The sequence below is a fragment of the Brachyistius frenatus genome, unplaced genomic scaffold, assembly GCF_029030835.1.
Source record: "Brachyistius frenatus isolate BFR_SWC_R1_liver_20210118 unplaced genomic scaffold, ASM2903083v1 Contig_276, whole genome shotgun sequence".
Lineage (NCBI taxonomy): Eukaryota > Metazoa > Chordata > Actinopteri > Embiotocidae > Brachyistius > Brachyistius frenatus.
In genome coordinates, this window is record NW_027210875.1 from 325,001 (window position 1) to 340,633 (window position 15,633).

The window sequence follows — 15,633 nt, forward strand, 5'->3', positions numbered from 1 at the left end:
GACGGAGGCGTAGATGTTACTTTAAGAGTTTGTGACCAGGGAATTAAAGCTGTGTTTGTTGGTCCAACTGAGGTTTTTAGTTTAATACTGATCAATTTCTGTGGTGTTTTCACTGAATCAGAGAAGATAAGTTGGTGTTTCTTTCAAAGTGTTAGTTACAGAGGAACCTTCACAGCAGCAGCAGTGATGTTGTTTGCAGATTTAACAACAGTATTAATAGTGTGAGTATTGTTGTAGCAGATTAGTGTTATTGAATAAGTAAAATTAACAGGATTGTCGTGACTGTTTATCTTCATTGAGTTTCTGTAAGATACGCGCGTCTGCTTCCTGTGATTATCAGCTGTTCTGGTTATTATTGCTCCTGATTATTATCTTCATCAGCTCTCTGTAGACCTCCCTGCCTTTTCCTCGCGTCCTTTGAGGGAAAATTAAAATAGACGGAAGCACTCGGGCCGTTTGAAGGCGGTGAATGAGGCCGTGGCTTCACTTGGCCTGCTGCTTTACAATGTCAGCTACTTCTGAATACAAAGCAGCTGCAGGAGGGATTTCTGTGCCCGACATTTTCTAATGCTGCTCAGGCTTAAATAAAAAAGAGAAATGATTCAGCGTTCCGCTACAGCCGGAGGACACTTCACCTCTAAATCACACATGGAGAGAAAGTAGTTCTGATACCGGCCTAATTGATCCGGCGAGCCCATTTAGTTCAGTCAGCACCATGAAGCTCAATAAATTAATGAACGCAGTGCACTGTGGTTCAGCTGTTTCTGTGGCAGCAGATAGAGAGTTGACGTCCACCAATTATATTCAGCATAATGTAGATCTGCCAGTGAAAACGTCAACAGAACGTTTGAGGCTTCAGCTGCACAAATATAATGAATCAGGTATGTGCAAAGAGATGTTTTACATTTCAGATCAGTTACAGATGTAAATAAAAGTAGTGTTAGAAGCATTAACAGTATTTAGTATCAGCAGCAGGTACAATCAGAAGTGATAGAGGAGAAATCAACTGAATAATGGTAGTATTCTTTAGTAGTATTCAACCCAAACAGACTTACAAAACACCATCAAGTAAGAAAAATCAGATCAAAACACAAATAATAACAATAAAAATAATATAAAACAAATAGAACATCTCGATCTTTTCTTTTCCTATAATGAAGCCGATGCTTACGCATTCAAATTAAATTAATGATTTCACTCTTTGTCACTGTCGATGGCAGCAGAAGAAATAGATGTTTCTGACAGACGTTGGAAGGAGCAGCAGCATTAATATCAGTAACAGGAGCCATCATAAAAGTACCAGACGCAGTTAAAAATGAAGTTATAAAAGAAGCAGTAATAGTAGGACTTTGTACCAAGGACAGTAATTACAGTAGCAGCAGTGGTAGTAGGAATAAAATATGTAGTAGCAAAAAGAATAGTAGTGCTACAGGGAGCAGTAATAGTGCAGCTACTATTTATAACAGGAGCAGGAATAATAGAACAGCAGCAGTATCAGAAGTTACAGGTGTTGGAGCAACTAGTGCCTTTTAAAATGTAACAGGTGACATATTACAAGCTACCATTGTTTTAAATTGGGTAATAAAGATAAATAGTAACAACAACAAAAATAAATAAATGGACTTCACATCATGATACTGATTACTGTCAAACTTTGATTTCCAGTTTTTCAATATCACTTGAATTAATATTGGAGTGTAAACACAACCATCAAATAAATCACAAGTATGGAGCCCAGAGCTGAGGGAGAAATGTTCCCATCACCTCAAACCAAGGCTGCATTCAGGTCAGCTTCATGCTGACTGATGATAGAGCAGCATCACGTATTTATTTATTCTAATTATAGTTGTAGTACTAACAGCCTAATGGAAATATTAGTTGTTCTTCTGTTGAGAAGAAGGATGCACATTTAACAGAGACTAAGTGTGGTGCTGCTGCTCAACTCATTCATGGGTGGTTTTCCTCTCTGTGTCTCTGTGGGAGTTGTTGAAACATGAATGTAACTTCTGCATCGTTTCCATGGAGACTTCACATCCAACTGGGTCCTGTCAACGTGGCTAATTAGTTAATGAAGCTCGTGGTGATGAGAAAGAGAGAATATGGAGGAATCTGGACGACTTCTCCTCTCCTCTCCTCTCCTCTCCTCTCCTCTCCTCTCCTCTCCTCTCCTCTCCTCTCCTCTCCTCTCCTCTCCTCTCCTCTCCTCTCCTCCCCTCCCCTCTCCTCTCCTCTCCTCTCCTCTCCTCTCCTCTCCTCTCCTCTCCTCTCCTCTCCTCCCCTCCCCTCTCCTCTCCTCTCCTCTCCTCTCCTCTCCTCTCCTCTCCTCTCCTCTCCTCTCCTCTCCTCTCATAATCAGTTCTGCTGTAATCAATTAGCAGGATGAGGAGCATCAGAGGGAACAGGTGCAGCTAAATGTTAATGAATTCCTCCGTGTCCGTCGTCGCAGAAACACTGGCTGAATATTTAAAGTGCTTGTGACACCGCCAACAGATGTGATACAGTGTGTACATGTGTGTACATGTGTAAGGGTGTTGTGAGCTCTGCATGTTGTGTATAAACTGACAGTCCACTTCAGGTTCTGTTGTAACTAAAATTTGTACCATAACAGAAAAACTGGTTTCTAATAGGCTGGCAGGTGTGCATTAAAACTGCAGAATATATCATTGTACAATTGGATGCCTCACATTTTATTTCACTGAGGCCTTTTCTGTCACGACTGTAGTTAAAATTGTAGAATCGAACTGCAAATTAACCCAGTGAAGTTAAATTATTCAACCAGTAGCTCCGCCCCAGCGATCTGATTGGTCAACAGAACATTTGAAACAAATCACCATGACATCACATCCTGCTCATCACTAGAAATATCCCTCCACCTCCTCAATGGGAAAATAGAATTAGAACTGAGTTTCCTATAATATGTAATATAATGTAGTTTCTACTTGTTATAGTTCTATTAAATGACCCATTTGATGAAGTCGGGTCTCTTTTGGTCCTTTTTGGTCGCTCTGAGCACCCGTACCGTAACACCACGGATAGTCACGCACTTACAATCCTAGAGGAGGCTAGCTGGACCGGTTTGGTTTGAACACATGACATGGAGCTAAAATGTTAAAAACACATGAGAACATGGATATCTTTGTTCATCAGATATCTTTGTTCATCAGATATCTTTGTTCACCAGATATCTTTGTTCACCAGATATCTTTGTTCATCAGATATCTTTGTTCATCAGATATCTTTGTTCATCAGATATCTTTGTTCATCAGGTATCTTTGTTCATCAGATATCTTTGTTCATCAGGTATCTTTGTTCATCAGATATCTTTGTTCATCAGATATCTTAGTTCATCAGGTATCTTTGTTCAACAGATATCTTTGTTCATCAGATATCTTTGTTCATCAGATATCTTTGTTCATCAGATATCTTTGTTCATCAGATATCTTTGTTCATCAGGTATCTTTGTTCATCAGGTATCTTTGTTCATCAGATATCTTTGTTCATCAGATATCTTAGTTCATCAGGTATCTTTGTTCAACAGATATCTTTGTTCAACAGGTATCTTTTTCATCAGACATCTTTGTTCAACAGATATCTTTGTTCATCAGATATCTTTGTTCATCAGATATCTTTGTTCATCAGATATCTTTTTTCATCAGACATCTTTGTTCAACAGATATCTTTGTTCATCAGATATCTTTGTTCATCAGATATCTTTGTTCATCAGATATCTTTGTTCATCAGATATCTTTGTTCATCAGGTATCTTTGTTCATCAGATATCTTTGTTCATCAGATATCTTTGTTCATCAGATATCTTTGTTCCAACCAGACTGAACTAGCTGATCAGTTTAGTGTTTCTATGTTCTGTATTTATTCAGTTGGAGACTAGAAATCCTCTCTGTTGCTAGGGTGGTTGCTAAGGGTCGGTCTACTTCCTGGAGTAGGAAACATTGTACACATTACAACAGAATCTGCTGACGCAACTGATTGTTTTCCAGTTCTTAGTCATACCCCATGTGTTGCCATGGAAACGGAGATTGCACTCACAAAAAGTTTCATGTTTTGAGAGTGAATTGCTCCACAATATGAACACATTTAGATGACATATTTTATTTAGTTGGTAACTTGTATAATCACAGTATTACACTGGAGGTTGTGCTTTAACCGCAGCCTGTTTAATCACAGTGTCCTCCATTGTAACTGTTGAAGAAAAAAACAAAGTAATCATTTTTATTATGATTAGTTGCAGTCACAACCATCAGGAGAAATTATGAAGAAGATCATTTGATAGGAACAAAAAGTTGATGAGGTTTTTTTTTTTTTTTCACGTATCTAATTCATTAATCTTCATTCATTAATGTTCAGGCCTCCTGACACACACACACACACACACACACACACACACACACACACACACACACACACACACACACACACACACACACACACACACACACACACACACACACACACACACACACACACACACACAGACACTTTGGGTCATACTGAGTAAATCAGCTGGATGTTGGATGGCAGCTGCCTCAGAGCAGAACACACTGGGGGCTGAGCAAACATCTGCTGTGTGTGTGTGTGTGTGTGTGTGTGTGTGTGTGTGTGTGTGTGTGTGTGTGTGTGTGTGTGTGTGTGTGTGTGTGTGTGTGTGTGTGTGTGTGTGTGTGTGTGTGTGTGTGTGTGTTTGTGCGTGCGTGTGCGTGCGTGTACGCCTGTGTGTGTATGTGTGTCAGAGGTGGGTTGTTAACATGCAAATAAAGCAATTAAAATTCATGCAACACACTCCCAAACATACGAACAAACACACACACACACACTCTCACAGAGATATAAAGACGACGCGTCAGCAAACAGCTGAAATAGAAACACAACAGAAGCTAGACGAGCGTCTCCACTGATCACTGCTCAGAGTTACGGTCTTTCACACCTTCCTGTGATGAACCCACTAACCTGCTCACATATAATGCTGCATTCACATCTGATATATTGGGACAACAAATGGTTGAAGTTATCCTCTCGGATTATAACGTCTGGCATTTCACTCTCTATTTTCTAACTTTAAACTCTCTACATGCTGTGCATGCTCTTTGTATTGATGTAATGATAATGCTCTGGAGATTAATTTGATTTGCTCCTCTGTACCATATATCACATGTTAATTTGTGAAGCTTTAAATAGAAAAAGAATAGCCTTTAAATGATAATAGCGATATTTGCCTTTGTCATTTTTAAATTTCAAATACATTTGGTCAAAACCCAAAACTACCTCAATGAGACCCAAAACTACCTCAGCACGATGAAAATGACAGTAACAGGTTGGATAAGAACTGTAAAGAGCAGCAAAACCATAGCAATAAATACTATAATGTTTCAGAGAAGAAAATAACACAAAAGGATGCAAACAACTGTAAGAAGATGCAAAGCAATTAGAAAGAGACACAAAATGACCACAAAGAGACACAAAACAATTACAGAGAAACACACAATGACCATAAAGAGATCCTAAATCAGCCGTTCCCAGATCCAATGTGGAGCTCGTCCTCAGGGAATGTTGTGCAGCTCCATTAATTCACTTATTGTTTCTCTCTGTCTTTATTGTCTTCCAGAGCATCAAGGTGTCGTGGCAGCCGCCTCCACGTGGCGCCCAGAACGGCATCATCACCGCCTACAAGATCAAATACAGGAAGACTGGTCGCCGTGGAGACCAGGAGGCCATCGAACCAAACAACTTCTGGTACCTGTTCACAGGTAAGGCTCTGCGAGTTGATGTATTATTTTATTTTTGTATTACTTTATTTTGTATTAATTAGGATGTTGCGGTAATTTACTTCCCATTTTTATTTAAACATTTTAAAGGCTCTGTAACATCGTAAAATTAACCAGTGTAGATTGTATGAAACATTACACAAACAGGAGGAAATGATCCATTTGTTGGGCACCAGCTTTAGCTTTAGTACAGAAGAATCAAATATTATTGTTTTTTTTCTTCATACATTCCCAGTACTTGGATCAGTTCAGTCTTTTCATGGGATCTGTTGACTATAAGAAAATAAGAATATCACCAGACTCGTCCTTTAATATGTGCCCACATTTTCTCTTCCAAATTAATTTGTGAAGATGGACTGTTCTGTTCGGATCAAACTAGAAACAAAGCTGTAGATGAAATGTAAAAATCTGCTTCTGTGTACCCACACTTTGTTTTTTTGTACTCTGTACACTTGTACTGTTGCAAATATAGACAAAGGGAAGATTCAAATCCTCACTATGTATGTGTGGTTTCAGTAGGTCTGTGTGTGTGTGTGTGTGTGTGTGTGTGTGTGTGTGTGTGTGTGTGTGTGTGTGTGTGTGTGTGTGTGTGTGTGTGTGTGTGTGTGTGTGTGTGTGTGTGTGTGTGTGTGTGTGTGTGTGTGTGTGTGTGTGTGTGTGTGTTTATGTGCGTTCATTCAAACTGCCACCAGCTATTATTTCAATTTGAGGTTTGCAGGATTTGAATGAAAGTGATCTTTCTTTTCATTATTTTCCACTGATGGTTATCTTCATCTGTCTGTCTGCACCGCAATTCATTCCTCAGTGGCAGGTCAGTGTGTGTGTGTGTGTGTGTGTGTGTGGGGGGGGGGGGTAGTACTCTGTTCTGCAAGCCTGTATGTCAGTATTAATCTCTCCATTTTACTCTCCAACAATGACAACAACTTGAATTAGAAAAGTGTTTTTATGTTGCTTCACTGAGGAAATGAAAAGAACTGTAGATAAAATGTGTATTAACACCATTTCATTTTAATCCTACATTGTTATATTATTATGTCAGCATTATGACGAGTATGTATTATGTATATTATGACAAAATTTGTCATCTCAGGGCAAGACCAACAAGTCTAGTCCCAGTTCAAACAAGTGAGTCTTAAGAAGTCACAAGTTCAGACAAGCAAGACTCAAGTCCAGTTCCAGGTCAAGACTAACATGTACCAAGCCAAGATAAGCAAGTGTCCAGTGTTGCTGTTGCTGTGTGATAACACAGCAACACCAACCGGTCTAGTCCCAGTACAAGAACAACAAGTCTGGTCCTTGGTCAGGACCAACAAATCCCATCCAGGGCAGGACCTAACTAACAAGACCCTCTTCCTGAATCAAAACTAAAAGTTCCAAGTCAGGAAAAGCAGGATTCAAGTTTAGTCCGAGGTCAAGAACCACAAGTCCAGTTCAAGTCAAGACCAACAACTTCCAAGTCAAGAGAAGCAAGAGTGAAGTGTCGCCGTCAGTTCTCTACCCTGCTAGTAGTTAACATGTAAATAATGAAGGCAGCTTGATGTGAAGTGTAAAGATGTGCTGTCTCTCGCTGTGTCTCCAGGTCTAGAGAAGGGCAGTCAGTACAGTTTCCAGGTCGCAGCGATGACCGCCAACGGAACCGGTCCGGCCAGTGAGTGGTACACCGCTGAGACGCCCGAGAACGACCTGGACGGTACGTGTGTGTGTGTGTGTGTGCGTGCGTGCGTGCGTGCGTGTGTGTGTGCGTGCGTGCGCGCGCGTGTGTGCGTGCGCGCGTGTGTGTGCGTGTGTGTGTGTGTGTGTGTGTGTGTGTGTGTGTGTGTGTGTGTGCGTGCGTGCGTGCGTGCGTGCGTGTGTGTGTGTGTGTGTGTGTGTGTGTGTGTGTGTGTGTGTGTGTGTGTGTGTGTGTGTGTATATTTGTGTACAGTTGTGGGGTCCTATTTGCTGAAGTACACCTGTGATGCACCCACGTTTAAATATTTGAATCACTTGGATGAGATAAATTCATCGGTATAATCCAGATATTTACATGCTCATTCTTGATTACTCAAAGTCTGAGAGGGAGGGGGGGGGGCAAAATAAGTATGAGAAGAAATCACTTTATTTAAACTCATCTTATTCATATTTATAATATAAACATAATAAATGTTTTATAAGATCTGCATAGACCAACTTTCTGTTTGTCACAGTTATGGTTGTAAAGCGCTGGCAGAGAAACGAAAGCTTCATGACGTAACAGTGTTTGTTCGTGAGTCCAACAGAAGAAATCTCTGCTTCAGCGTAAAAGCAGGAACTCGTCGTCCCTCTGCGTTCTCCTGAGTTTTTAAATGAGACCAAACACCACCTGTTATTCAGCAGTGCTTAACGCTGTTTAACATTCAAATGAACTCAACAGTTTCAGGGGTTTGTCAACAACGATCACGCCTTCTGTGAGCACTCATTAGTGGAGGCTGCTTAAATGAATGAAAATATAGGGAAAGAAAAATATGAAATATATTTTTGCAAAAGTTATCATCTCTGGAAAATATTCTACATAAATGATGTATTATTTCATGTCTTTATATCTACTTGGAACTCCATTAAAGTTGGTTAAAAACTACGTACAATATATTTTGATAGCGACAGGACTTTGGTCACCTGATGACTCCCAGTAGAATAATGATGCCGAGGCCGGAGCTCAGGACCAGGATGTTCTGGTCAGCAGGAAGATAAAAACAACAAACACATCCATGCTAACCGTGTTTCCGGGTCGGGAAGGAGGAAGACCCAAATCTCATTTCAATGGATTATCACTCAATAAAGTGATATGAAGTGTCTCCCCCCCGAGGACCCGAGAGCACGCTAATCTGATCTCATCTGATGCTGAGGAATAACAGGCAGTGTCAGGTCCCGTTAGGGCTTCATGCTCAGCTAACAGGGTTAGCCTGTGTTAGTCAGTACCTGCCTCTGTGGCCGCTAACGAGGTTAGCTTCAAAGCTGCTGGTCGTGGTGGAAGTCGGTGATGTGTCGTCATGACAACAGAAATACTGCGGTCCTAAGAACCACAAACATCATGTGGTTTCTTTCTTTGGTGTGACATTTCATTGTTCATTGTTTTTTGGTGTTTTGCAGAGAGTCAGGTTCCCGACCAGCCGAGCTCTCTGCACGTCAGGCCGCTCCCCAACAGCATCATCATGTCCTGGACTCCGCCCCTCAGCCCCAGCATCCTGGTCCGAGGGTACATCATCGGCTACGGAGTGGGAAGTCCCTACGCCGAGACGGTCAGGGTGGACAGCAAGCAGAGATACTACTCCATCGAAAACCTCGGTACGGATGTCTGAACGCAGAGTCCAGTGACAGGAGGGATATTCAACAGCTGCAACACCTCCTGACCAAAATATTTGATCATCCAACATTCGATTCAATTCAAACGTTATTGTCACGTGTGCAGGAAACAGTCTGTCACGCAGACCAATGAAATTCTTATTCCACGAGTCGTCCGAGCAGCAACATACATAAACACACAATACATAAAAGAACAAGACGTAACAAACACGACAGACAACGATGTGCCATGTAAACATGAGACAAAGTCTGACGATGATTTGCAAACGATATAAAACCATATTTAATTGAAAATAGACCAAAGACAACGTATTAAATGTTGAAACTGACAAATTGTATTTTATGAAAAAAAATATATGCTCATTTAGAAGTGGCTGCCTGACCAGACCAGCGGGACATTTGTTTAATAAAGTCCTGCAGAAATTTAATTTGTACTTCTGCTTCATCAAGAAGTCGGAGAGGAACTAAAGGCTTCATAATAATCAGTCAGTAGATACTAAAGTTCTCCTGTATTTTTATTCAAGGCCTTCAGAATGAAGAAATGAAGCACTTCAATCTTTTTCACTCCTCGTGGTGTTGAGTGTGAAACCTCCTTCTGAAGGTTGTGTTGTGTATTCTGGCCGCGGTACAAGAACCACCAGGATGAAATTGGTGGAGAAATCATAATCCTCTTATTTATCGCTGGCTCGAAGGAAGTTCCATTTTAACTTAACGGCTCCAAAAATATTCTCACTATGTGGCAGTTTTTAACGACACTCACGATAAACTCTGAGGTTGTTGAAAGCAGCAAAAGGACTTCAGTCAGGTCCTCTTCAGGAACAGTAAAGCTCCCGAGTACCAGTCAGGTTCAACTGGGTCGGGTCACACTTGTAGGCACAACCTCTACAACAGAGGGAAGATGTTCTTCAAACATTCGGTACTGGAGGGAGCACACGGCATGTGGGAGCAGAAGTTCTGTGACCCGGTTTTGACTGGTGCCGGTCACCTGGCTGCCAATTTCAAATGTTCTGGATGTGCAACTGACAGAGCTGTTGGACACCTCCGATGCAACGTCGGTACACCAGCCGTCAGAGGCAGAAATACCTGCAGAGTTAGAAGTGAAAGATTAATCAGATAGTTTCCATCTCTGTCAAAACCTTTTTCTTCTCTGTTCTCTTATCAGCAGCTAAATAATTCATCATTCCATAAATGTCCATCTGCAGCGTGCTTATCAATACCTCCGACTTAATATGTTCATCCTTCATAAATGCAGCTGCTCCTGTCGACAAAATGCCAATATTGACACAGTGCTGCCCTCGTCCATTAATTCATTATGATGATGAAATCCCCATTTAATTACGATCAATAATGTAAAGGAATTTAATAAGAAAGCTGCTTGAGGTGGAAATCTAATTGTGAAAGGTTGAAAAAGAGGAAAACATCCTCCTCAGCGAGTGCAACAAGCAATTTGCATGCCAAAGAAGACAATAACAAATTGGGTGAATTTTTATACGCGGCTGAAAATTCCCATCTCGGATCTCATAATGGAGGAGTAATGAAAAGAAGGAAACCCGGCCGCTGTGTTGCGTGCACACATGGGAGCGAGCGCACATATGTACACGGCATTTATAATTCATAGCGATGATTAATTCATGCGGCGAGGCGTCTGGGGAGCGCAGCGGGCGTGTTTGCTTAACTGATGCGGCGGTTTGATGCTACATGAAGTGAACATGCAGCATCGTCGTATCGAGAGCGACGAGCCGCCGCGTGACAATCACTTCAGACGACTGCGCTCGCGTCTTTGTTTGTATCCTGTCGCCTCATATGACAACGTCACGTCAGGACCGAGGACAGGAAGTGTTGGAAATGTGAAGGAAGCCTCTTCCTCTGTGGAAAAAAGTTACAACAAAGTATATTAAACTGCCAAAGCTTCAGATTTAGCTCTCGACTCGTGTTCATGGAAACGCGTTCAACCTGTGCCCACGTATTTAAGGATGCTCCGTTTAAATACATGTGTCCTGCTGAAGCATACACAGGACACAAGTGATCAGTTCGTTTTTAAAATGAGAAGGTTTGCTGTATGTCATGTAACAGGTGTCTCTCCGTCTCCTCAGAGCCGAGCTCGCACTACGTGATTTCCCTGAAGGCGTTCAATAACGCCGGAGAGGGAGTTCCTCTGTACGAGAGCGCCGTCACTCGATCTCTGACAGGTAGGATCACACACAACTTCATTATCTCAGTGTTTACAGTTCACTAATGTGCTGCTGTGTAATATGTGGTTTGCTGCAGATGTAATAACATATCATGATATAACAACATCAGTCCAGAACAGGATGTCAGTCTGCCACACTGAAAACAGAAGACGACGGTGGAGCAGTTTAATCAGCAGTGACAGGAACTCAGACCGGTGCTGAGGGAACCTTCATGTGAGCAGCGTTTCCACAGACTGAGTTCACAGCAGCACCATTAGCAATACTCAACATATAATAATGCTAGTAGCAGCAGTTATATTAGCCGTCTTTCAACACTGAGTCGGTAGATAGTTTTGTCCTTTCTAAAGCTTTTCTCTGACCGGGGAAGTTTCTGAAAGCTTTAATGTATCTGACAAAAGAAAACAAATACTGATGTTCTTTCACCAGCAGTTATCTCGGTGTTGTTAGCTAAAGTCACTCCTTCTTCTTAGTTTTCTGGAGGTCCATCTGAAAATAATCCCTCATTCATTAGAAAAGAAGATTCAAGAAGACCTGTTTTTGGGGGCGTGTCTGTTTGATTGACAGGCCTGTGGTGCAGTCAGGTTACAGCTATCGGTGGGCGGGACGTAGTATCGTCAGGTTTCCGATCAGATCAGTCAGATCCACCACTGGCTCCTCCCCCAGCTCGTCCAAATATGGTCACTTCCTGCTCCAAACCGCTCCGAACTAGCAAAGATGGTGACGGACTGAATCTGAACTGGAGGATTCATAACGTGACATAACGTCACTGTTGGTTGCCGCTTGAGTTTTGTCGTAGCATTAATATTCTGGTAGCAATATTAAAGACAGAAGTAGTAGCAAGAGTAACACTGCGACTATTATCAGTAATAAATAACAAGATATCTGTACCAACATGTGTGCTCAACAGTTAATGAGCGTGCTTTAATGAAAGTGGGAAAGTCCCAACTTCTGAGTGACTGAGGAAGAAACGATCCGAGGTCAAATAGCCTTCCTCTGTTAGCCTAGCCTACCTAGTATGCTAGCTGTGTTAAATGTTAAAAACAGCAATACATTTGTTGTGTTAATTGTTATGAATGCTAACCAAGTTGAAATAGAGCTTATTACGTCGGGGATGCGATGTTGCCTGTTTGTGAACACTCAACTCGGAAGTGTGAAGTTCCCAAAAACCTGAAACCTTCCCAGTTTTAGCATCATCAGTCTGAGGAAGAGTTCTTGCTGTAAAAGCATCAGGATCTTCTTCAGTGGGAGCAGCAGTTACACTCAGCTGCTCTAAATGCTGCACGTGTTGCCAAATTGATGAATTTGTTTTCTTCATTTGCTCGTGTTTTGTCTATTTGCAGGTCTTTTCTTAAGTTGCAGTGCACTGGGCTCTCCGGGCCACCGTACTCTCAGGCCTGCAGCGACTATGTGGGAGTGTGTGTTTGTGAGAGACTCATTAGCTCTTCCTGCAATACGATGGCCTGTAGAAGTGAGATAAATGAAACACATCCAACTCAGCCAAGTTTCATCTTATGAATTAAACAGCCGGCCTTCTCTGCTCCGCCTGCAGCCTGCAGCTGACATAAATCCGTTATTACGCTCATAAAAACGCCACATTTCTGAGGTTTTCAACCCTCGTGATGCGGTGATAGTCTCAGGAAAACCAGCAGCGGAGACAACTCGGCTCACCGCAGTTTCTTAACCTTTGTTGCACGATCGTTTTATAGTGAACCTTAAAACAAGATTTTGTTTAACTCAGGCTTGCTGTCTTTGATTGAGAATTCTTTAAGAGAGAAAGGGAGGGGCGATGAGGAGGACGAGCAGTAGAGGGGAGACGAAGGTCGGACGTGAGATCGAGATAAAAACGAGAAGGGGGCCAGAGGGAGACATTCGAGGAACTTTAATGTAAGCTCGCTGAAAGAGTAGAGAAGCAGAAAAAGAGGAATAAATGAAGGCAATGAGAGGAAAGAGATGAACGAGGAGGGCATGGAAATAAAGAGGAGGAGACGGAGAGGAAGGTGTGAGATGAAAAAAAAAAGACAAAATATCTTGCGACGTAACTTTCTGTAGTCACAAAGCCTCGTAATGTACTGCAGAGAGAAACAGGCCGACATCAACACATCCACAGTCCTGCTGAAATCAACAGAAAAACAACAGCTGTGCTTTTCTGCTTATAATGTTTGTGTAATTGCGGCATTTTTATAGTGGACAGTATCGTATCAATGTGCCAGCTGTTCTATCGGCACATCTGGAGCTCTGCAGACTTCTGTGAACGTATCTATGGAGATACGGAAACGTGGAGTTCTGTTGACATTTGTAAACACATCTGGAGTCAAGACATGATCAATTTTTAACACATCTGCTGTACTGTAAAGATACGTAAGTGTCTGGAATTCTCTAGAGATGCATAGACACATCTGGAGTTCTCTAGAAATACATGGACACATCTGGAGCTCTCTAGAAATACATGGACACATCTGAAGCTCTCTAGAGATGCATAGACACATCTGGAGCTCTCTAGACATACATGGACACATCTGGAGTTCTCTAGAAATACATGGACACATCTGGAGTTCTCTAGAAATACATGGACACATCTGGAGTTCTCTAGAAATGTATGGACACATCTGGAGTTCTCTAGAAATGCATGGACACATCTGGAGCTCTCTAGAGATGCATAGACACATCTGGAGCTCTCTAGACATACATGGACACATCTGGAGTTCTCTAGAAATACATGGACACATCTGGAGTTCTCTAGAAATACATGGACACATCTGGAGTTCTCTAGAAATGTATGGACACATCTGGAGTTCTCTAGAAATGCATGGACACATCTGGAGTTCTTTGTCGATACACATACACATATTTGGAGTTTTCTAGATATATGCAGACACATATGCTGTTTTCCACAGATACATAGACACATCTGGATATACTTAGGAACATTTTGAGGTTTCTTGAGATACTTAAACACATTTGGAGTTTTTTTTTCTACAGATACTACTACTGATCTGGAGTTTTCTAAAGATACATAGACATATTTAGAGTTTTCTGTAGATGCGTAAACACATCTGGAGTTCAGTTGGGATGTGCAGTCTAACATGGAGTTGTAGTGTGACAGTCAGGAGTTGATAAGCTGAGACCCTGAGGGCTGAGACAGAAACGAAACCTATTACTGTTCTGACAAGGTCGTCAACAGAGGCACGTACACACACACACACACACACACACACACACACACACACACACACACACACACACACACACACACACACACACACACACACACACACACACACACACACACACACACACACACATACAAAAGCACGCACACTCCTAAACTCCTAAACTCACACATACTGTCTGTCTTGTCAGCCTGCTGGAGGTTTTTTTCCGAGAGCTTTAAAAAGAGCTCGTTAACGCTGAGATCCTGGTTAATAAACTGCCTCGTCCTCGCCTCACCGCCTGCACACTGCAGAGGCAGAGCTGATCCTCAACCAGCCTCCACATCGCCATTTAATCAACGACTGGAGGACCGCAGAGAGACAGGGAGAGAGATGGGGGAGGGATACGAGTGACAGAGGAGGAGGGAGACAAAAGGGAGGAAAAGGGATGGAGTGCAAGTGTGGAGGAGTAAATACAGAGAAGAGAGGCGAGAGGGAGGAATTAAAGTTGGAGGAGGGAAGGAGGAAAGGACAGAGATGGAGGATGAAGAAAGGAAGAAATTAAGGAGGGTAAAAGAGAAGAGGAAAGAAGGAGTGCAGAAAAATGTTGCAAGGAGGGGGAAAAGTGAGCATATGGAAAAGGGATGGAGGGAGGAGAACATGGCGGAGGAGGCGTGTCCTGCGTCCTCATCAGTATTCTATCCTGACTGGAGCTTTAATGTGATGCTGGACGAGCAGTTTTAACCACGACACTGCCTGCAGCTCCACACTCCTCCTTCTTCACTCCTCCTTCATCACTCCTCCTTCTTCACTCCTCCTACTTCACTCCTCCTTCATCACACCTCCTTCTTCACTCCTCCTTCATCACTCCTCCTTCTTCCTTCATCACTCCTCCTTCTTCACTCCTCCTTCATCACACCTCCTTCTTCACTCCTGCTTCATCACTCCTCCTTCTTTACTCCTCCATAATCACAACTCCTTCATCACTCCTCCTCTCATCACTCCTCCTTCATCACTCCTCCTCTCATCACTCCTCCTTCATCACTCCTCCTTCATCACTCCTCCTTCTTCACTCCTCCTTCATCACTCCTCCTTCATCACTCCTCCTTCATCACTCCTCCTTCTTCACTCCTCCTTCATCACACCTCCTTCTTCACTCCTCCTTCATCACTCCTCCTTCTTCACTCCTCCT

At 42.3% G+C, this 15,633-nt stretch overlaps 1 protein-coding gene across 1 annotated transcript in view; it reads left to right on the forward strand.

The window, feature by feature from the left end:
* The window catches only part of dcc (DCC netrin 1 receptor), a 318,060-nt gene that overhangs the window by 216,758 nt on the left and 85,669 nt on the right, over positions 1 to 15,633 (forward strand). The window contains exons 13-16 of the mRNA XM_069721879.1: positions 5,620 to 5,761; positions 7,359 to 7,469; positions 8,888 to 9,082; positions 11,194 to 11,289. Coding sequence (XP_069577980.1) covers positions 5,620 to 5,761; positions 7,359 to 7,469; positions 8,888 to 9,082; positions 11,194 to 11,289 — 544 coding nt within the window. The remainder of the gene's footprint in view (positions 1 to 5,619; positions 5,762 to 7,358; positions 7,470 to 8,887; positions 9,083 to 11,193; positions 11,290 to 15,633) is intronic.